Raw genomic sequence first — 23,292 nt, 5'->3', positions numbered from 1 at the left:
ATATACCCATTTTAAGTCATTATGCTGATGTCTTCCCTTCCACCCTCCATCCCTCCACCCTTCCCTCCTTTCTCCTTCCCTCATCCCCTCCCCTTTTGCCCCTCTCTCTCCCTCTTTTTCAGCTTCTAGGATCATCTTATTCATCTTATTATCCCTAGTGTCCTGCTCACACACTAATGTGTCTTAGCATACATCTTTTATTCATTCATTGTGTTAGGCACTCAGTAGGTCTTCTCATTTTTTTTTTAAAGATTATTTATTTAGTTATTTATTTATTTATTTAAGTGATTTATACGCCCAAAGTGGAGCTCAGACTCATGGCCCTGAGATCAAGAGTTGCATGGTCTTCCAACTGAGCCAGCCAGGCACCCCCAATCAGTAGGTCTTTTTAATCTAAAGACTTGCTTCAGTTTTGAGACCTTTTGCTTTTGTTTTATCTCTGACAATTTCTTTTTTGAAATATGGGACCACCTGGATCCATTCTACAATATTCTTATCTTTTCTCTCCAATTGTCTGTCTTCTACTTTCTGAAAGATTTCATCAACTATAAATTTCAGGGAGGGAGTGGGTATGCAGTCATTTTTAATTTCTAAGAATTCTTTTTTTATGTTTTGCTCCTTATTATTTTTTAATTTCACATTGCTTTTGTTTCATGGGTGTGTCGGAAAAAAACTGTCCAAGACTTGGAAATGGGCAAAAGAGAATATTAGGCATTCTTTCAAAGGAGTGTTAAAGAACCCCATTGAAACTGTCTGGGGATTATCTAATTCTGTAGAGGTGGGCAACTTTGATTGAGTTTCTATTGACTAAATCAAAAAATTAAAAAAAAAAAAAAAACAGGGGGAGCAGGAGGTTCCTGACTGGCTCAGTTCATAAAGAATGCAACTCTTTGATCTTTCAGTCATGAATTCAAACCCGTGTCAGGCATGGATCCTACTTAATTAAAAAACAAAAAAAATTGAAAATCAAAAACAAAAGAAGATGACTCAATCAGTAGTTGTCCGGCTTTATAAAGCATCTATCAGTAGCAATCGGAGGGCTTGCTAAAATACAGACTGCTGGACTTGGCTTCCAGAATTTCTGATTCAGTTAATCAGAACAAAGAACAAGCTCCCAGGTGATTCTGATGCTGTCGGATCAGGAACCATACTTTGAGAACCACTAGACCAGGCTATTTATAAACCTGTAAGAGTAAAGGTAACTTGTAATAAAGCAAACAATTCTTGTCCTTAGCAATGCAAATGAATTTTGTCCAGTGATCCAATTGATTTCCACCCAGCAAAAATGACAACCCCGATATTACATATTATTCATCCATAAGATGTTAACAAGTTTTACCTCTATTAGCAAATTCGCTTTGGCATTCCTGACTATATCTCCTTCAGACTCTCCTTTGAATTGATCTTATCATCTGACAGGCTACCCATTAATTAATGAGTTGAATAAAATATTTAATATATGCTCAACTTATATTTATAGAAGGTCCTGTTTTTTAATTTTTTAATTATATTTAAATACATATTTCGGGGGCGTCTGGGTGGCTCAGTGGGTTAAAGCCTCTGCTTTCAGCTCAGGTCATGATCCCAGGCTCCGGGGATCAAGCCCCGAATCGGGCTCTCTGCTCAGTGGGTAGCCTGCTTCCTCCTCTCTATCTGCCTGTCTCTCAGCCTACTTGCGATCTCTGTCTGTCAAATAAATAAAAATAAAATCTTTTTAAAAAAATGTTTTAAAAATAAATATTTCATCTTCTCTTACCCTTTTGAGGATGTTGGGAATTTTCATCTCTCCATACTATCACTATTTCCTCTGAGTTCCTCTTATTACCCCTTTACTCTGGGATTTTTGTTTTCTCTCCTTCATGTTGGAAGCTTTCTTCAGTATCTGGTGATGTTTAGCCAGCATCCATTCACATTCAGGACTGAGATACTAAAAAGCTCACTACAAAAATTGGGAATACGATTTAGGTTTGTCCAATTAGTGGGCTTTGCCAAAGCATGACGGATGAAGTGTGTCAACTGGTGGGATTCATTACCAAGCAATAAGGTAGCAGTTGACTTTTCATACGATCCCCGCTAAAATCTGTCTTCCTCAGGGTGGTTCAATTTCCTCAGAGAAGAGTCTTCTGTTCAACTATCTGGGAAGCATAAGCCTGGATGCTGGCATTCTGGAGCTGGGGGTGTGGTAGTGAGATGAGGGTGCTGAAGTGTAGATGTCTTCTCAGATTTACTCACCCCCACACCTCATCCCTGCCTTCTTCTAAGTCTGTTGTTCCTAAGTCCACAGTCTCTTTGATTTAATTTCTTCAGAAAGTATAAGTTTTTTAAAGATTTTATTTTTAAGCAATCTCTCCACGCAACGTGGGGCTCAAATTCACAACCCTGAGATCAAGAGTTGCATGCTCTACCCAGCCAGGTGCTCCAGAAATTATACTTTTCATCTCCTGTAGGAGCAAGGAAGAAGATGTCTGAATAGTTACAAAGGTGCCTAGTCAAAATGCTCCTCATGGAGCTTTTCAAACAATTCCTACTTGCAATCCTCACCTCGTTTTCACCTGCAACAAAACAAGGTGATTCCTATTTCCTATCCATGTAGACTTTAGGGTGCTGGGAAGGGGGCGATGGCTAGATTCTCTGTACATATTTTCTCTTCTTAGCTAAGTCATTTACCTTTCTCCATTTGCTTTCATCTTCATGTACTATGGTTTAAGGTTACAAATGTCTTTCACTTTCATCAAAGATTGACTTTGGGGGCGCCTGGGTGGCTCAGTGGGTTAAGCCTCCGCCTTCGGCTCAGGTCATGATCCCTGCTGGGATCGAGCCCCGCATCAGGCTCCAGAGAGCCTGCTTCCCCTTCTCTCTCTACCTGCCTCTCTTCCTACTTGTGATCTTTCTCTCTGTCAAATAAATAAATAAAATCTTTAAAAAAAAAAAAAAAGATTGACTTTGCCTTTCAGTTTCTTATTCTCCTTGTTGTTTTGGAGTGATTTGGCAAAGAGAATCATGAATTGAAAGCTACCTACTTGCCACCTAGGTACTCTTGAATACACTGAAATCTGGTTCCTGTCCAACATCATACATCTAAAATGTCCTCCCACTACTTATGTCCTCTTTGTTGCTACTTAAAATTCAGAGTATAGATTCAGCCTTCATCCCTCTTGACTTCTTGTACTATTTATATCCTTTCCGCTCCTTTCTTGGAATTCAGTCTTCTCTTGGCTTCTATGACACCATTCTCCCCTGGTTTTCCTCTCTGGTTGTATCCTCTGTTTGTTTCATCCTGATAGCTTTCTATTCCACCATTTAGCCCTCAAACATACATACAAAATCCAACGTATCTTCCCACTCCCCCACATCACACCATATTCCTCTCATCTTGCTTTACTCCCATTTTAGTAATACTCCAGAATCTACCTATTTTCTAAAGCTAGAAACCAACTATATACATCTATAATTGTGGAGGTTTTTTTTTTTCCTTTTTCCTCATCCCACATAGTATTTGTTACCAAGTTACATTTATTATAATCTTTTATGGCTCTCAAATTAATTTCTCTTTGCATCCACATTATTAACTATCGTAATTTAAGTCCTAATCATTTCTTACTTGGACCAAAGCATTAGTGTTTTTGACTCTAACCCTGTACTTTTCTAATTCAACTCGTATACTAGCACTAGACTAATCTTTCCAAACTGTAATCATCTTCCCAACCCTCTATTACTCACTGTCCTCAGGGGTCCCAAATACCAAAAGATGAATGACCATATTTTTTAGCATGGCAAACAAAGCCCTTTGTGACCTTACCCATTCCCAGCCTTGAACTCTCCACCAGCTTCATCGGCAACTATTTCTACTTCCCCAGAAGGAACAAAGCTCTCTCACACTGCTCCTTCAAGACATTTTGCTCCCCTGCTTGAAAGGCTTTTCCCTATTTCTTCAACAGTCCTTTAATACTCAGCTCAGCACAGCACTTCCTCCAGCAAGCCTTCTCTGAACTTCCTATTTTGAGATAAGTGACTCTCTAATATTCTCTTAGAACACCCTCTATCGCACTATGTTGGAACCATCTGTTTGTCCCCTTCCACAAGACTTTAAAGCCAGAGACCTTATATTATTCACCAATACCTCAAGAACCCTATCCCATACCTAGGTTGTGTATAAGTAATAATAGTAGACATATAAGACATTCACTGTATGCGAAGTGCTGTTCTGAGCACCTTAAAAAGATGAATCTGCATAACGACATAATATGGTTATGACCCCCATTCAACAGTTGAGGAATCTGAGCCCCAGTGGAGCTAAACGACTTACAGGACCCAAAGGCAATATGAGGAAATATGTGTGAAAGCCAGAATTTACTCTCCCTAGGCAGTGTGGTTCCAAAATACACTCTCTTAGCCACTCTATCATACTGTTTATTATATTTGCGGAGAGGTTGAGGGTTTTTTTTAAGAATTTATCTATTTATTTGATAGAGAGACAGCGAGAGAGGGAAGACAAGCAGGGGGAGTGGGAGAGGGAGAAGCAGTCTTCCCAGCAGAGCAGGGAGCCCGATGCGGGGCTTGATCCCAGGATCTGGGATCATGACCTGAGCCAAAGGCAGACGCTTAACAACTGAGACACACACCCAGGTGACCCAAGGTTAAGTCTTAACTCAAGCAAAACTAAACTGGGCCCAACCCATTAATAAACCAGGTGCTCTTACAGCATGTGATATAAAAAGTTAATTTTCCGTCCCCATGATAAATAACTCTTAAAAGAGTAACAAGAAAAGTTGTTTTGAATTTATAAAATACAGTCTAACTTGGCAATTTGCTACAATAACTAAACCTATGAATTCCCTTTCCTGTATTCCTTCTCAGTCTGATTCTCACCTTACAACTTTCTCCTAGTCTATGATGGCTAAACAACAGCTACTTGGGCAGAAAAAGATTCATTATTAAAAATTTATTGCAATTCCTCAATGCCCTAGGGCTAAGGGTTAGAACACAAAGCACAGTCTCTCTCTTCTCGGGGGGACATAATTCTTCTCATTATTAAAGTCAGAACGTGAGACAGAACTACTATTTAGAAATGACTTTGGAAAAATAATTTTAGTACGTTTCTAAGAAAGCAGTGCTAGTCTGTTTTTTAACTTATCTGGCTCCACAATTAGAGATGTTTTAAAACACCAACTAATGAAATACTCCTACAGTGCCTTATAATATAAAACACTCTCTTACTCAAAGTTATAGATGCCTAGGGAAATAAAAAGAACCAGTGAAAAAACTGAGAATATAAAGCAAACACTAAGTAACCGTCAAAAGTATCAGAGAATGCCTGATACCCAATTTACTCATCTTCCCACCCCAGCTCCCACCTTCAAACCACAGGTTCATTCCTATATTACAAAACAAAGCATCTATGTTTTTCTGGTTTTCTTTTAAAGATTTTATTTCTTTGTCAGAGAGAGAGAGAGCACAAGGAGGGGGAGCGGCAGGCAGAAGGAAAAGCAGGCTCCCCACTAAGCAAGGAACCCAATGTAGGACTCGATCCCAGGACCCCAGGATCATGATCTGAGCCGAAGGCAGATGCTTAACCAACTGAGCCACCCAGGCATCCCAAAAGGAACTATCTAAATTTTTAGGAGCAGGCCATGAGCCCCAGAATTCTAAAACTCTCCTACCATACTCAGTAATTTACTCCTGAAAATAGTATCACAACTCAAAAACAGATCAACAATTAGATATTGAATCCAAGTGGTTTCCATTATTGGTGAAAATCACAAATTTGTCTAATTTGTCATCCATGAAAGAAATCAAGTCTGACTATAGTTCACACTTTATTAAACGGGAGTCTAATTGTCTAATTCACGGACACCAAAAAAAAAAAAAAAAAAAAAAAGGACCAAACAGATAGAACAAGGTGCAAAGAATCCTGGCTAGTGACTTCTTAGCATCTCTTCTTCAAACTCCAAAGAGCTGAATGAACACATGGCACTGTACTTTAAAGTATACGTGCAGCCTGAATGTATAATTTTTGCCCTTCTGAACTCTTGGGACAAAGAGTCATACTAAATAATGTTTAACCTTTTTGGAATGCAGGAGGAGGAGAAAAGGCTGAAATTGATATGTCACAACTGATTATAATCACAGTTCAAGGGATGTGGTTATCTTGATAGCTAAGAAAAAGGAGCTCATTTTCAACACTTATGCTGGCTATTTAAAAATAATTTTTCTACAGCTGCAAGTTGTAAAAATTAATAGCACAAAAGCACATGTCCTGTAAGGACCCCATGGCTTCTTAAAGACCCATGTCTCGCTATCCAGTTTTTGCAAAAGTGAACAGAGTTTTTGGTGGGGGTTTTGTTCTTGCATTTGGCAAAGCAGCAAAATAAATTTATTTTCAATTATCCATGTCTATTTCTCTTTTTTTTTTAATATTGATTTATTTATTTACTGAGAGAGAGAGGAGAGTGGGGAGGAGAGGCAGAGGGAGAGGGAGAGAATCTCAAGGAGACTCTCCACTGAGCGTGGAGCCCAACATGGGATTTGATCTCAAAACTCCAACATCATGACCCAAGCCAAAACCAAGAGACGGATTCTCAAACAACTGAACCACCAAGGTGCCCCTATCCATTGCCTGTTTCTAATAGAGCTAATATAAAAGTAAAATTCACTTTTTAAAATAATTTAATTAATTTAAATAATTTTTTAAAAATTAAAAATTTTAAATAATTTTAAAGTACACTAATAGTTTCAAGCTTTCTTAAGTAAGCTTTAAATAGAGCTAGAAATGTGTAAATCGTTAGCTTGCCTTTCTAAGCAAAGAAAAAGGGACATCTGAGCAGCAAAATGAAAGCAAAGAATCTACCTCAGGAAAACCATCTCCTGAATAGAGAGTCACATAATGGAATGTGATGTCAATATTAAAGATTAACTAAAATCGATTAGGCAGTTCAATAGCTTGCATTTCCACCACCATCAAAATTTCATGAGCTCTGCAAGAAGATACAAGTATAATCTGCTGGAATAAAGTAACGTTGCAGTGGAAGAATTCTATTTACCATGAAAAAAGTTTAAGACTAGGAATCCTTGAGTTTCACCAAGACAAAGTCAAGCATTGTGGTGACATGCTGCCTTTTGGGTCCGTTTTGTTTTAATAATGGTTCTATTTTCATATCAATAAATCTACAAAGAACAAAAATAGCAATCTCAGTGAAAATCAGTTTTTAGATATTAAAATGAAAGAATATGCCTATATAATTTTTCACCTGTTTTACATCATTTGTTAAATTTTAAATAACAGCACACTTTTTACACCATCCACTAACATGTTATTATAAAATGTTCTCAGTAAAAAGCTGACAAATAAGCAACAGTCCTTTGTTAAAGAAATCAAAAGCATCAAAAGATAGCCATGGGAATATTGCCCCCTTGTATCTTTCTAAAACCCTTCTATCAGTAAATATCTGAAATCTGGAAGTATTATTAACAAAGATTTAGGCTCACTCCCTGGAAAACAAAAGCCAAAAGAGGGACTTAACGAAGCAAAGTATCGATGATATAAATTTCACCACAAATATGTGTTTCACTTTTTAAAACCTTTCGTTATGGGATATTTCAGGCTTATACAATAACAAAGTTTAAGGAACTACCATTTACCCATTGGTCACCTTCAACAATTACCAAGTCTCAGTCAGTGTCGTAGGGACTATATTCCTTCCCACATTTGCTCCGCCACCTCTTTGGATTCCCAGTGGATCCCAGAGATCTTAATATTTCATTACTAAATAATTTAGTACATCTCTCTAAAAGATATGGACAACTTTTAACAAAATAACAACACCATTACCAACCTCAAGCATTACTATCAATTTCCTAATATCATCAAATATCTGGTTAGTCCCACGTTTTCTCAAAAATTCTTCTTTTTTGCATCCTGTCTGTTCATCCAAACAAAGACTACACATTACACTTAATCAATAGGTCTCCTCAATCTCTTTTATAATCTATAAATTATCCCCCCCCCCATTTTTTTGTTTCTTATAATGTGTTTGTTGAAGAAACTGGACTGTTTGTCCAAAGGTTTCCCCTAGTCTGGGTTTTACTAACTGTATCTTCAGGAAATCTTTCAACATATTCCTCTGTCCTCTATGTTTTGTATAAATCTGTAATTAGAACTAGTGGTTTGATCTGATGTAGGTTCAATGTGTTTTGCAAGAATATTTCTCAAGTGTTATATATAAAGCACATAATGTGTGGCTGCCTCTCTTGTGGGGTAAGAAGTCACTGATGATGACTGGCTTGGTTCATTCCTTTGCTACAGTCTGCCAAATGGTGACATTCCAGTCTCATCATGCTTTCTTCCCTCAACAGCTATTCGATTACCATAAAGAATAATTCTTATAGCAAAGACAGGATAATGCTTGATTCCTTTCCCTTTGCTATTTTTTCAGAAAAGTGACTTGATTCATTTAGCATTCTCCAAAGGGCACTCTAATCCAGTGGTTTGTTGTTTTTTTTTTTAATGATCATAAATTCATGGATTCTTAATATATTGATGTATGTTGATCCATTGTGATCATTATTCTTACTGATCAGGCAGTAGGAACCTCTCCAAGTTTACTCCTCGTCTTTCTGACAAAACCTCAGTAATCTTTGATGCGTCCTTGCTTTCTGGTTTGACAGGATACGCCAGGTTCATTCTATATTTCTTGTTTCAAATCTAGATCAGCCATTTTTCCTAGAAGTATATGATGGCTACTGCAGATGTCCCAACTGGATGCCCCACACATCCCCCACACCCCCCCACCCCCAGCCAGTGCACTCCCAGCAGCTGCTAGTGTTGACTGTTAATGGCTCACATCTGCCCCTTCTTCAAAAAAACTCCCCTGGGCTAAATCCAGCTTCCTCACACCCCCATCTCAGTAGCCCATGGCCAGTGATGAACTGAACTGAGAGACTAAAGGGTCGCTTCAAGTTGAAACTAACTCTAGAGTGCAATTCATGCACCACAGCCCAGTGTAAGTACAGGCTGAAACTAGTTTCCAGCCAAGCTTTGTGCTTGCTTATTAGCTTTTGCCCCCTGCCTTGTCCTGCTTCCCTTATTCTCTTCCTGAGAGCTCTCCTTCAAAAAATCACTTTCACAAGAATGTCCCTTCCTCAGGTTCTGTTTGAAAACCCCACCAAAGACACAGCATTAGTTTGTTTCCATAAGAAATGATATAAAGATACTGTAATATGGGCATTACTACTGGAATGGTCATTGTTCCTAGACCTATTTAGTGGACAGAAAAAGGAAATATTTCTTTCAGTGAAAATATTCATGGGGCACCTGGGTGGCTCAGTGGGTTAAGCCTCTGCCTTCGGCCCAGGTCATGGTCTTGGGGTCCTGGAATAGAGCCCCGTATCAGGCTCTCTGCTCAGTGGGGAGCCTGCTTTCCCCTCTCTCTGCCTGCCTCTCTGCCTATTGTGATCACTCTCTGTGTGTCAAATAAATAAATAAAATCTGAAAAAAAAAAAAAAAGAGGGGAGTCTGGGTGGCTCAGTGGGTTAAAGCCTCTGCCTTCAGCTCGGGTCATGATCCCAGGGTCCTGGAATCGAGCCCCGCATCGGGCTCTCTGCTTGGCGGGGAGCCTTCTTCCTCCTCTCTCTCTCTGCCTGCCTCTCTGCCTACTTGTAATCTCTGCCTGTCAGATAAATAAATAAAATCTTAATAAAAAAAAAAAAGAAAGAAAACATTCTTTATGAGTTACAACTGATATCCCCTTTTTTAAGATTTTATTTATTTATGTAACAGAGAGTAAAACAATGAGAGAGGGAACACAAGCAGGGGGAGTCATGCCCACACTGTGCACACAAGGACATGTTCTCCCATTAACAATTAAGTCCTTTTCTTGGCATTTGCTACTTGTAAGTATCTCTTATTTACCTTGTGCCTTTCATACTTCATGATAGTTTCATTTAAAATAAGCTAAATAGGGGCACCTGGGTCGCTCAGTAGGTTAAGCATCCAACTCTTGGTTTCGGCTCAAGTCGTAATCTCAGGGTTGTGAGATAGAGTCCTGCAGCAGGCTCCATGATCTGAGGGGGAGGCTGCTGGAGATTCTCTCTTACTCTCCTTCTCCCTTTGCCCCCTCCCCCTCCTCTCTCTCATATAAATAAATAAATATTTTAAAAAATAAATAAAATAAGATAAGTTCAATGTATATCTCCTCTGATGTTTTTATCATTGGAGCCCTTATTCCATTCACCTTTATTGTTGTTCTTCTGTCTCTTTGCCTACAGTTGTTGTTTCAACTCAATTTCTTTTTAATTGTGGTAAAATACAGAAAACACAAAATGTATCATCTTAACCCTTTCTTAGTGGACAGTTTAGTAGTTATAAGTACCCTCACACTGTTGTATGACCATCACCATCATCTACCTCCAGAACTCTTTTCATCTTGCAAAACTAAAACTCTGTTCTGATTTAACAACTCCCCATTCTCTCTTCCCATCAGCCCCCTAGCAACCACCATTCTACTTTCTGTCGCTATGCCTGAGCTACTCTAGGTATTTTGTAGAAGTATAATCATGCAGGATGGATTCTTTATTTGTGACTGGCTTTTTTCACTTAGTATGATGCCCAAAAGCTTTATCTATATTGTAACATGTGCCAGAATTTTCCTTCCTTTCCATTGTACGGTTAACCCTTGAACAACACAGCAGTTAGGAGCACTGTCCTCCCATGCAGTCAACATCCATGCATAACCTTGACTCCCCAAAAACTCAACTGCTAATAGCCTACTGTTGACTGGAAGTCTTACTAATAAGAAACAGTTGATTAGCATATATTTTGTATGTTATATTTATTATATGTTGTATTCAATAATAACTAATTTTTCTTAATTCTTTTCAGTATTTCTAAGCTACAAGTTTGTCCGCAAGTTGTTTCAAATCATTGCAAATCGCCAAAAAAATGTTCCACTATATTTATAGAAAAAAAATCCACGTATAAGTGGACCTGTGCAGTTCAAGCCCATGTTGTTCAAGGGTCAACTGTATGTATATATCAAATTTTGTTTATTTTTTCATCTGTCAATGGACACTTGGGTTGCTTCTACCTTTTGACTAGTATAAATAATGCTACCATGAACACGGGAGTACATATATCAATTCTTTTGGCTATGTATCCAAAAGTAGGACTGCTGGATCCTATGGTAATTCTATTTTAAATTTTTTGAGGAACTGCCATACTATTTTCCTCAGAAGCTGCACCATTCTACATTCTCAGTAACAACGCACGATAATATTTCAACCTAATTTTAACACCAGATTAAATCAGGTATCTAGTCTTCCTTTATCATAGTGATGCTGAGCTGCACATAGTGGGAATCGACACTAGTAAGTCAGTAATGTGTCCCAGCATCAGAGTCAATTACTTATTTGACCATTTGATCAGTGAGCAGGATGTGTGCAGGCTGTGGCATGAGCCAGGTGGTCTTAGACCAAAGCAGACTCGCCAATACACTGGTACCCTAGGGTGGCCAGTATAGACAATGCACACTGAGGAGGCTCACGAAGATATACAACTAATACTCTCTGGGAATGAATCAGGTTGGGAAGATGAATAATTCCTACAGTCTACTGGAATCTATATTCTTGTCCCTGAAATTTCTCACTGAATTCCCCAAATGTTATCTGAGTTTGAGCTCATCCAAGAGATTACAGGGATAAGGGATGTCTGTCTCTATCTAGACTGACGACCTGGGGTCAGTCTCTTACTCCCTGTGAGACTCAGCTTTGTCAGATTGGGGTAACAATATATGCCCTACCCAGGGCACAAGTTGGTTGTGCAGATTCAATGAGATGATGAATACAAACATGCTTTTAAAAAATAGAAGTACTGGGGTGCCTGGGTGGCTCAGTGGGTTAAGGTCTCTGCCTTCGGCTCAGGTCATGATCCCAGGATTTTGGGATTGGCCCTGCATCGGGCTCTCTGCTCAGCGGGGAGCCTGCTTCCTCCAATCTCTCTCTCTGCTTGCCTCTCTGCCTACTTGTGATCTCTGTCTGTCAAATAAATAAATAAATAAATAAATAAATAAATAAATAAAATCTTTAAAAAATAGAAGTACTATTTAACTACAAAATGCCACCGCAAAGCAATACTGTTCCTGAAATACTATTGTCATTTCCAGAACTGACCTCTCTTCTCCCGAGACACAAACTAAGCTCCCTTTGGATATGTTCAATTTCCAGTTTGATTTTCTTGAACCATACTCATCACCTGACAATCAGGGGGCAGTGGGAAAAGGGAGGAACTACTGAAAGAAATCAGATCCTTACACTCACCAGGAAGTGGTTTGGGGGAGTGCAACAAAGGTGATATGTAGAAAGGTTGAGAAATAGATCTAGAAGAAAAGGTCCAGAGAGACAGAACCATGAGCCCAGAAAACAAACAGCTTTTTTATTCCAAGTACAATTAACTTGCTACTTTAGAGCTACCTCACAATGGGTGATCTTATCACTCAAAGGACTGGAGCAAAGGAGAATCTTGTTTTAGGAGGACCTCTGAATCAGATAAGCTCTAAGATCCCCTCAAACTTGATCATTTTGATTTCTCAAGGACTGAAAGGAACAAAGCAGCAGGTGGGCGAACCTACATCCTCTTTTCCACAGAGGATACAACAGAGAAGGGTCTTCTATTGTAACCTATGGTATTGAGGACAAAGATCAAGGAGTCACCTCAGACAAGGACGGCTGTTAAATGCCAAACAGATTTCCAAAGGAAGCTACCAGTGTGTCCTACTTTAAAATAAAGGAATTTATACCCACCCACATTTCCCTCACCATTTAAAGACCACTGTCGAAAGGGCTTTATTTTCAGTCCTTTGATCCACGGTTGCTCATGAAAACTTTGGAGGGATAAGTGGCTATCTAATAGTCTCTCCAAGGCTTGAGTTTTCTTCAAGCTTCCTTTGCTTAGAGCTGAAAGAATTAAAAGTTTTTAAGACAATAGGTAACCTGGAGTACAAGAAAGACTTAAAAGGAATGACAACAGGTCTTGCTGTAGTCAAAATGCTGACGCAGGAAGTTAGAAAGATGGGCTTCTTTTTCTCCAAGCAATGCGCATGAATCCTTTCACCAAATTAATCTTGGTTCCATGAACTGTTTGCGAAATTAAATTCTACCTGTGTTACCACTACCCATTTAACACAGTCCACCTACCTTGCGTGCTGTGCACCAATTATTCTTATACCTACTGTTTGCAAATTTATAGTAAGCGAAATCTTTTGTAAGATTATGTAAGGGAGGCATAGCAATGCATAGCAGACTCGGTAAGTTGCAGAGGTATAATTCAATAAATCCTTCTGAGGCAGTTAGTAAAAGAAATCGGACTTTATTAATTCAGTTCACTCTCTAGAATTCCAAAGAGAAAAAGAAAACAAACATTTCCTTTAGAAGCTTTGTATTTGCTGATTAATTAAGCCAGAGTAAGGCTGTACAGTCAAGTCTTCAACAGAAAGGGAAGTGTCCTAAGGTTATGCAAATAAAGCTGCCTGGTCCTACATATTTCAAAAGGAAAGGGAACACCATTTAATAATCTAAGCAGGAAAGGAACAGAGACACATCCTAGTATATTTTCAATGAGATCAAGGGTGTGTAGTTAGCTTTTCCACACTGCAGCAAGTTCCCAACTACAAAGATGACCTGAAATCCTGCTAATACTAATTAAAAAAAAAAAAAGAAAGAAAACTATGCAATGTTCCAAAATATCCTGCAGCCTTACAATGAGCCAAGTTGCAATCCGAAAAGCAGATAATTATGAACATTGGGGAGGGTGTGTGCTATGGTGAGTGCTGTGACGTGTGTAAACCTGGCAATTCACAGACCTGTACCCCTGGGGCTAATAGTACATTATATGTTAATAAAAAAAACTTAAAAATTTAAAAAAAGGAAAGACAGATATATTCCCCAAGACTGGAAACCAAAATTTAACAGCATAAGGCAAAGAAGGGTGAGGTCAAGGAATTGGTGTAGTAGGAGAAGGAGCAGGAAAGAGTAAAGAGTGGGTTTGGGAAATCCTTTTCTGCTACTTTCTCTAGTTTCTACCTGAGTTTGCCTTTTCTTGGCCTAAGATGAATACCCTTAAATGAAATTTAAGGGCCCTAAACCCATCTCTCAAGGCATCTGTATTTCGTGTGTGTGTGTGTGTGTGTGTGTGTGTGTGTGTTTATGTAGGGTTTATTTTTCTCTGTCACTGAGAACACCACATGCATTCAGATGTGTGCACTTTTTATTCTCACATCCCTACCCCGGCAACCACCAAATCTGTTCTCTCCATCTGTATTTCTAAGGGGAGAGTTGGAAGTTATAGGGAGCTTTATTGCTCTTTCTAACCTGCCAATATTGGAGGACCCCAAGGCTCAGTCCTCAAGTCTCCTCTCTATTAACATTCGCTTCCTGAATCATTCCTTCCAGTCTCATGAATTTGGTAACATTTCTGTACTAATGACCACTAATCCAGACTCATGTTTTCCAAGAAACTGAGACATTAGGATATCTAACAGATAGTCCTTTCTTTTTAAAAAAAAAGATTTATTTATTTATGTGTGTGAGAGAGAGAGAAAACGCGCATATGCATGTCTGCTTGCACATATGAGTGGGGAAAGGGACAGGGGAAAGAATCTTCATGCAGACTCCACCTCCCATACCCAGAGTCGGAGCCTGAAGCAGGGCTTACTCTCATGACCCAGGAGATCATGACCCATGATCAGTGGGTGGTCTTAGGTGGGTGGTGACTTCACCCACCTAAGACAAAACCAAGAGTCAGATGCTTAACAGACAAGCCACTCAGGCACCCCTCTAGCAGATAATGCTAACGTAACATATCCAAATTGGAAATTTGATTTCCATCCTCAACCCAGATCTGCTTCTTCCTCAGTGATCGCCATTTCAGAAAGCAGGACTACCAATTATCTGTGCTAAACCAGGGGCTAACTCCTGAGTCAAAATTATCAGGCTCAGTAATCCAGTTAATAGGGGTGGTGGCTTCAGGGGCCAAAGTTTTGCCCACAGCGGGTGCGAGCTATAGCTTGGGCTGTGACCTGGGAGCACCAGCAATTTTTTTTTTTAAGATTTTATTTATTTATTTGTCAGAGAGAGAGAGAGAGCAAGCACAGGCAGACAGAGTGGCAGGCGGAGACAGAGAGAGAAGCAGGCTCCCTGCCCAGCAAGGACCCTGATATGGGACTCGATTCCAGAACGCTGGGATCATGACCTGAGCCGAAGGCAGCCGCTTAACCAACTGAGCCACCCAGGCGTCCCCGCACCAGCAATTTTTAATCAGATATTCTTGCACGTCCATGAGAAAGTCTCAGGAATTCTAAGTCACAAGGGAAGGTAGGGTATAAAAAAGTGGGATCAGTGAAATGTAACAGGAATGGACTCAGCATGCCTGATTATTTGCAAGTGCTCTAAAATTTTAATTTCCCCTCATCCCACTCCTGACACAAACATAAATACCTGCTGGGGCTTAGTGTTGGTATACGTTAACAGGTTCATGTGGGAGGGCAAGAGATAGAAAGGCTCTTACCACTCCCTACCATGAAAAGAGAGGGTCAGTAAAATGCATGGCAAAAATGAGGTTTGAAGCTTATCTATGTTTTTTTCTTTTTTTTAAGATTTTATTTATTTATTTGACAGACAGAGATCACAAGTAGGCAGAGAGGCAGGCAGAGAGAAAGGGAGAAGCATGCTCCCTGCAGAGAGCCTGACGTAGGGCTTGATCCCAGGACCCCAAGATCATGACCTGAGCCAAAGGCAGAGACTTAACCCACTGAGCCACCCAGGCACCCCTTATCTATGGTTTTCAATACCATTTCTACCATCTATGCAGGCAGGAAAACTTGAGACTCAACATGATTAAAATGCATTAGGAGGGTTCATTAAGATAAACATCTAGCACTAAAAATACAATCATGTGAACTTCTCCATTCTCAAAATGCTCCAGTCAAGCTGCTTGGATTTAAATCTTAGTGCTGTTATCTACCAGCTGCATGACAAGCTTCCCCTTCCAGAAAGTGAGCACCTACCCCAGAGAAGCGCTGGGGAGATGAAATGAGAAAAAACAGGGAGACACCGGAGAACAATGCCCACGCGTTGCCCACATGGTAAGCAGGCAGTAAATGTGAGAGATCTTGTTTATTATGTGTTATTGTGATGATGAGAAGGTTTAAAAACTCTAGGATTCTGGTACTCACCCAAAAAAGGCTTTGTACTGTCAAAATACTAAAGAACAATTGGAGATCAGGAATTAAGTATCTTTTCTGCTCCAAGGTGGTGGAAAATTCCTTAAGTGTTCCAGTGACATATCATAACAAAAGTCCCAAGGCAAATTTACTAAGAGAAAAATCAGGATTAATTTTTTTAGCTAACTCACCTTCAGAAACATTCCAAAGGAGTGAAATAAAATGCACATACATTATTAATTAAGTTTATATTAGTGATCTCTATTATGAATGCATCTAGGCACATTTGAGTATAAATTATGGATTGAGAAAAAGTACACAGGTTAGAGCAGCCCAAGATCCTGAGGTATAATGCATTCCATGTGGCCCGTGGCCTGCTTCATCAAGAGGCCAATCCCACTGAAAGCTGACTGAAACAGTGCTTTCACAAGCTTCTGACTACTAGAAGTCAGAAGGCTACATCCTAGTTCAGTCTTTCTCAGTCTCAGGCCTGTTTATTATTCAGATTGAGATTTGAAATGTCTGGACGGGTGCCTGGGTGGCTCAGTCAGTTAAGCCTCTGACTGCTGACTTCAGCTGTGGTCATGATCTCAGGGTCATGGGATCAAGCCCTGTATCCAACTCTGTGCTCAGTGCCGAGTCTGCTTGTCCCTCTCCTCTTTCTTTCGCAAATAAATAAATAAAATCTTAAAAAAAAAAAAATGTCTGGAGTGCTTCATATAAAGTCATTCAAATAATCCTGAATCACCACAGCTGATTTAGTTTTATTGCATCTCCAAGACACCATCAGAGTTGACCTCATAGCAACCCCTGGTAACACTGATTTTCTCCAAAGGTATATGTCAGGAAAGGCACAGGCTTTAGGTGTGTGTCTTCTGGACTTGGTGAGGCACTACCGATGGCACCTAACCAAATACAGAAGAGGAAGGCACAAGGCCTGGACTCAAGTCCACATATGGCATAAACACAAGAATGTGTCAGCAGAGGCCATAAGATTCCAGGAGGCTGCACGGGAATTATGTGAGATAAGGTACCAATAGCTTCCTCACCGACTCTGACAACTTCCTAACAGATGCAGACAGATGGAGGAGGTGAGCTTTACCTGCCCCAAAGAACACTCTCCAGAATTTTTGCCCTAAACAACAGAGTAGCCTCCCCTACCAGTTCCTGCCTCTACTCTCTCCCTTCCAATTCCTTCCCAAGAAGTCAGAACAAAGGTCATCCTTTGAATCCTCAGAAGTAGTGATCACGAGAGACGACAGCACGGGGTCACCTCTTAGGGTCAAATTCCGGCCCTAATTACCTCCCACCCACATTGCTGCCCTAGTTATTACCGGACCCCTGTCCTGCTCCTCCCTGACTCGTCCTGCTCACATTTAAGCTTCCTAAAATTGTGCTTTGATCATGCTCTTCTAGAACCCCACGATGCACAGACAATGAAGTTCAAACACAAGGGTTGCCCAGAATGTATTTTGGCCCCATCTCTCTTTCCAGCTCTGGTACTTCTCTCTCATGGAAATCCCCACATCCAGTCAAGTGATTCTCAGTACTTCTGTTTATTCCACTTGTCATACCTAACTTCTGCTGCCTATTGCATTCCTGCCAGCCTTTTATTTTATTTTTTTAAGATTTTTAAAATGTATCCACTTGAGACAGAGAGAGACAGAGTATGAGCAGGGGGAAAGGCAGAGGGAGAAGCAGACTCACCGCTGAGCAGGGAGCACAGCACCCAACACAGGGCTCTATCCCAGGACCCTGATATCATGACCTAAGCAGATAGAAGATGCTTAACTGACTGAGCCACCCAGATGCCGCATTTTGGCCAGAATTTTAAAGATCAACCCAAACCCATCTTTTCTGTGAAGCAGTTATCCCCCATCCACCCTATGGGGATTCAGGGAGGGAGGTGCAGGGAGGAAGGGTAACACTCTCTGTTCTCTAAATCCCTATAATGCATAAGCTATATGTCATGTGTAAATATCATTCATTCTTTTACTCAGTAAAATACATTCAGATGTCATGGGCAAGGAGCTATTCTAGACCAGCTGATAGAGCCCCCAAATAAGTCAAGGTACAGGAAGGAAAGGAAAGGAAAGGAAAGGAAAGGAAAGGAAAGGAAAGGAAAGGAAAGGAAGGAATTACCACTTATTGTTGGTTCTAAGCAGATGACTGTCCCATCTATTTCCATGTCAGTTTAATTCACCCTCCCAGCTCCACAGGTAGCTACTGTTATTGTCACTTTTCAGTAAGAAATTGGAGTCTCAGAGAGAGTTACACCATCTGGCAAAGATGACCTGGTATGTTCTCTTTTATTTTCTACTGTCCCTATCCCCTCTCATACTCTCTGCCCACCCCTCTCTTGCTCTGTCCTTGGGAGGCTGATCTCTGCAATGTGCATCTCCCAAGCCCCTACCCAAGCCCAGCGGGAGCTAAGAGAGCACTCCCCCCACTCCCTTCCTGCCTCCGCAGGTTCTGGCTGTGGCCGCACGCCTCAGTCACAATTCCTATGAAAGTTTCTTTCATGGCCCCAGTAGTTCTCACCAGGATCCAGTAGGACCAGTGCCGTCTGCTGCCTGTTCAGGCCAGGAGTGGGTAGGTGTGTAGGCTCCGCCTAAAGGTTAGCAAAGCATCTTAGCCCTGTCCACACCTCTGTAAATAGTCCTTTCATTAAACTCTCCTCAGTTAAACTCTCTTAGCATGCCACCTGTTTCTTGCCAGACACACAGAGCCAAACTTGAACCCATGTCCATTTTCTTACAGAGCCTGATTTTTTTCTCTTGGATAACTGCTATATAGGAGATCTGTACAAAGTACTGAAGATCAAACCAAAAAGGTATCTCACTATGATAGGACAGACCAGACAAGACTTTCCTGAACAAGTTGCTTGATCATGAGTCGGTCTTAAGAAGTCAGTTGTAATTCACCAGGCAGACAAAGAGAGAAGCTAGGCTGGGGCACCTGGGTAGCTCAGTGGATTAAGCCTCTGCCTTCAGCTCAGGTCATGGTCTCAGGGTCCTGGGATCGAGCATCCGGCTTTCTGCTCAGCAGGGAGCCTGCTTCCCCTGCCCCCTACCTGCCTCTCTGCCCACTTGTGATCTCTGCCTGTCAAATACATAAATAAAATCTTAAAAAAAAAAAAAGAGAGAGAGAGAGAGAGAGAGAAGCTAGGCATTCAAGGACAAACTGGATACCAATTTCAAAGTCAAATAGGAATATATCTTATTACCCAAGGTGCTCACATACAGTGCTCACGAGAGAGTAATGGTGGTTGATGGTTTCTAAAGTGTGATGATAACCACTTATCCAACCTGAACCCCGTGGGGAGATTAGAAGCAGCAAAGAGTTAGCTAGCTTCTGAGCGAGAAAACCAACGTGCCTATTCACCCTACCCTCAGCGGATCCCCACCCCAGAAGGTAAAGCCAACTCTTCATCGTAACATACAATCCCTTGGTGATCTAGCCCTGCCTGACCCAGCTGGCCTCATCCACCAGCACCACCTCCAGTTCTTGCTGAGTACGCCAGACCTTCCACATCTCTGTGCTCTTGTACACGATCTTCTCATCAGAGATACCTACCTCCACTTTCCACCTGATAAACTCATCTTTCAGGACTCATCCTTGTTGTCTGCCTCTCTATAAATCTTTCTGGCCCTCCACAGTGCTTCCCCGGCGCCTTGTTCATAACTGTATAATAGCATTTTCAGAACACAAACATGCATCTCATGTACTTCTTTGCATGTCGGTCCATGGACTCAGCTGTCCTAGAGGCCATGTACTACAGGAAGGTAGCAGAATGGACAGCCAAGAAGCTAGAAGCAAGCTGCCTAGATCCAAACCCTAGAGTCTGCCTCTAACAGCTAGGTAAACCTAGGACTGTTATTTATACTCTCTGAGCCACTGTTTCATCATTCAAAAAATGGGAATAATACCATTTACCTCAAAGGGTTGTTAAGGGGGTCCTGTTATACAGTGAGCTCTCAAGAATCATCAGTTATGAATATGCATCTGTGTATCCCTTATTTCCTATATAAAAAAACTTATTATGTTTGTTGAATGAATAACTTTTCCTACCACCTCATAGTAGATACCACATAGATACCAAATTCTACATAGCTTGTTTCCTTAAATCGTGAAAAGAAGACTCTCATCTTGAAATATGAGTTTATTTTACAATTGGTCAAAAACATGTAGGACCTTTCCTGTAAGGGAATTTAGCTTCTTGCCATTGTCTCTGGCCAGTGCACCAAGTTAGACGTTCTCTTGGCCTTCTAGCAATCTCCACTGTGCCTGGGGCACAGTTACTTCCACAGAAGGGCAGTTCTGTTGTAATAATTTACAAAAACCTAATATCAAGCCAAATAATGATGGTTCCCCTAGGTTAGCATGAGAAATGCTCCCCAAAACATAGCAATGAACCACAGGGAAACCTCCTTTTAATGTTAAATCAATGTAACATTATTGCAGTTATGAAATGCTTTTGAAAATGTTTTACAGTGGCATTTTCTAAGCCCCAAATCCTTAACCATAACAACCTTGCATAAGAAGTCCATGGGGGAGGACCCGAACCAAGAAAAAATATCAGAGCACGTAGAACAATGTGGTCAGGCAGTGGAGACCAGTGAGCCCGACTTTCCCAGGTAAGGCCGCACTGCAGCCCAAAACAACACCAAGCACTTGGGCAGAAAAGGGCAACGCTACTTGCTGCCCTGGTCCAGAACAAAGGCCACAGCCGAGAAGGCTAGCACCCTTGTCACCCTGGAGGACTATAGACCACAGCACTGGCCTCGGCGGCCCGAGAGCCACATCCCAGCTGGGCTCAGCTACTGGCCCAGACCCCAGCCTTACCCTTCCCTCCTCTGCTTCTCTTCTGTCTTGTTAACCCTCTAGACCAACTCTGATCTCACCATTCTGGCCCCTCAGCTTGCGGACTCTGCAGCCCCTGCTCTAATCCTCAACCCTGCCTCTAACGGGGCTCAGAATTCACCCATTTTTAAATCACCCCGTCTGCAGCGACAGCTCTAGCCTCTTGGACAACTCTCTGGCCCGGCGCTTTCTATGGAATCACACTCCTTCCTGGGATGTGTATGGGTTCAGGGCACTGGCCGAGGATAAGGACAGAACAACCTGACAATCTCATCTGACAATTTTCTAGAACAAAATGAACTACGCCATGGATTTAACATTCTTATAAAAGTTCTACTCACAGGCCTTCTGGCTGAGGCCCCTTGGACGGAGTGATAGAATTCTGGCTGGACTCGGCTATTTTTCTTGATTCTTCGTTTCCTCACGGAAATCTCTTGCTCACTCTGGTGGTGAACCTCCACCACAGGCTTGGCTTCTTCCAGGCGAGCAGCCGCGGCCGCTGCAGCTCGTCTTCTGAGATGCCGAGGGCTCGCTCTGAATCCCTGTGGTGGAAAACAAACCCACACAAATCCAGATTTGTATTGAGTTCGTTTCTGGTGAGTCTGTGGCTCTAATTCTACAAAGAGCTCCGAAAGTCCCCAAGCTCAGTGAGATCATTTACATTCCTGAAGGGAGCATGGATGTAGAAGGAGGATCAACATTAAAAAATGCTTTTAATTCAGTAACAATATTAAAAAAAAAAAAAAACAGGTGAGCACATTGCTTTACTTATGTGGATATACATCAGACCGCATGTGAAGGAGGGTATTTCCACTTAGGCATGAAGCATGGTATAGGAGCAGGGCTGAATATTGTGACGTGGGAAAGTGTCACTCTATGTTCCTGAGAGCAGACTCTGAAGGCAGGAAAGCAGGAAGGTAAAGCAACATTATAAACCACCAAAAAGTGAAGATTCAAAACTAAACTGAGGCAATGCCATAAAGAGAAGAGTACAAGTTCGGTTAAACCATATTACACAGAGTGCCTGGGTGGCTCCGGGGGTTAAGCATCTGCCTTCAGCTCAGGTCATTATCCCAAAGTCCTGGGATCGATCGAGCCCCGCAGTATGCTCTCTGCTCAGCCTGCTTCTCCCTCTCTCCCTCTGCCCCTCCCCCTGCTGGTGCTCTCTCTCTGTGCCAAATAAATAAAATCTTTAAATAAGTAAGCCATATTACACATTTGGGAATGTATGATTTTGGAAAATCTCGAAGAATTACATAAAATAGTCTCTGCCCTCAGGTAGCTTACAATTTCCCAAAGAGCAGCAGTTCTTGTATACGCTGACCTGTGTAATTAAGAGTTAAAGTGGGCAGTTGAGGACACAGTGCCGGCAGATCTCAGAGAGGGAATCAATGAATGTAACCGAAAATAGTCTATATTTGGCTTTGATGTGTGGGTGGCATTTGAAGAATGAATAGAATTTATATTCCAGTCAAGGGAAACAACATAAGGAATGAATGAATAAGTAAAATCATGGATGGGGGATAACATATCCAATATATCCAATATATCCAATATCCCCAATAGGAAACATTATTTTGTGACATACTAGGATAAGCATATGAGCTATGCATGAGGTACGGTGGGAAATTAGAGGGTATAGGGTGTTAAAGGCTCCAAGGGGGGCTTCAGTGTGGTTTCGGGTCTTCTGACCTTTTTTTAAAGTAGACTCCACGCCCAGGATGAATCCTAAAGTGGGGCTTGAACTCATGACCTTGAGATCAAGACCTGAGCTGAGATCAAGAGTCAGATGCTTAACCAACTGAGCCACCCAGGGGCCCCAGGGGTCTTCAGACTTTAAAAGGTATCTGAAAAAACTTTTAGACTGCGTAAAAGCATAAAAAAATGAAGAGAAAGAATTTCAGGGGGAGAAGCAGTATGAGATAATGAGAGAGTAATGTGCACACGGGAATTCCCACCGAGGGACATGGAAGAAGGTCTGGAGTCTGATAATGGAGACCCCAAATGCCAGGCTGAAGGACAAGAAGGAGGAGAAAAAAGACAAAAGTAGGGTGTGACCCACAGAGTCAAAAGAGCACTGAGGTCAACAGAAATCAGTAAGGAGGAAATGCAAATGGACGTGGCAAAACTGAGGTCACTCTTCGGTGCTTTTCTCTCATCCCCAAACACACGGGCCTGTTCCCATCCCTCCTCTGTGTGCAAGCTCAGCTGGAACCTCTTC

At 41.3% G+C, this 23,292-nt stretch overlaps 1 protein-coding gene across 12 annotated transcripts in view; it reads right to left on the bottom strand.

Moving 5' to 3' along the window:
* Positions 1-23,292, bottom strand: part of DST (dystonin) — a 466,510-nt gene that overhangs the window by 385,499 nt on the left and 57,719 nt on the right. For all 12 annotated transcript variants that reach the window (XM_032864474.1, XM_032864488.1, XM_032864489.1 and 9 more), the window contains exon 3: positions 21,413-21,613. In XM_032864474.1, coding sequence (XP_032720365.1) covers positions 21,413-21,613 — 201 coding nt within the window. The remainder of the gene's footprint in view (positions 1-21,412; positions 21,614-23,292) is intronic.

The sequence above is a fragment of the Lontra canadensis genome, unplaced genomic scaffold (genome assembly GCF_010015895.1).
Source record: "Lontra canadensis isolate GAN:19392208 unplaced genomic scaffold, GSC_riverotter_1.0 scaffold27, whole genome shotgun sequence".
Taxonomy (NCBI): Eukaryota; Metazoa; Chordata; class Mammalia; order Carnivora; family Mustelidae; genus Lontra; species Lontra canadensis.
This window is presented reverse-complemented; position numbering and strand designations above follow the sequence as displayed.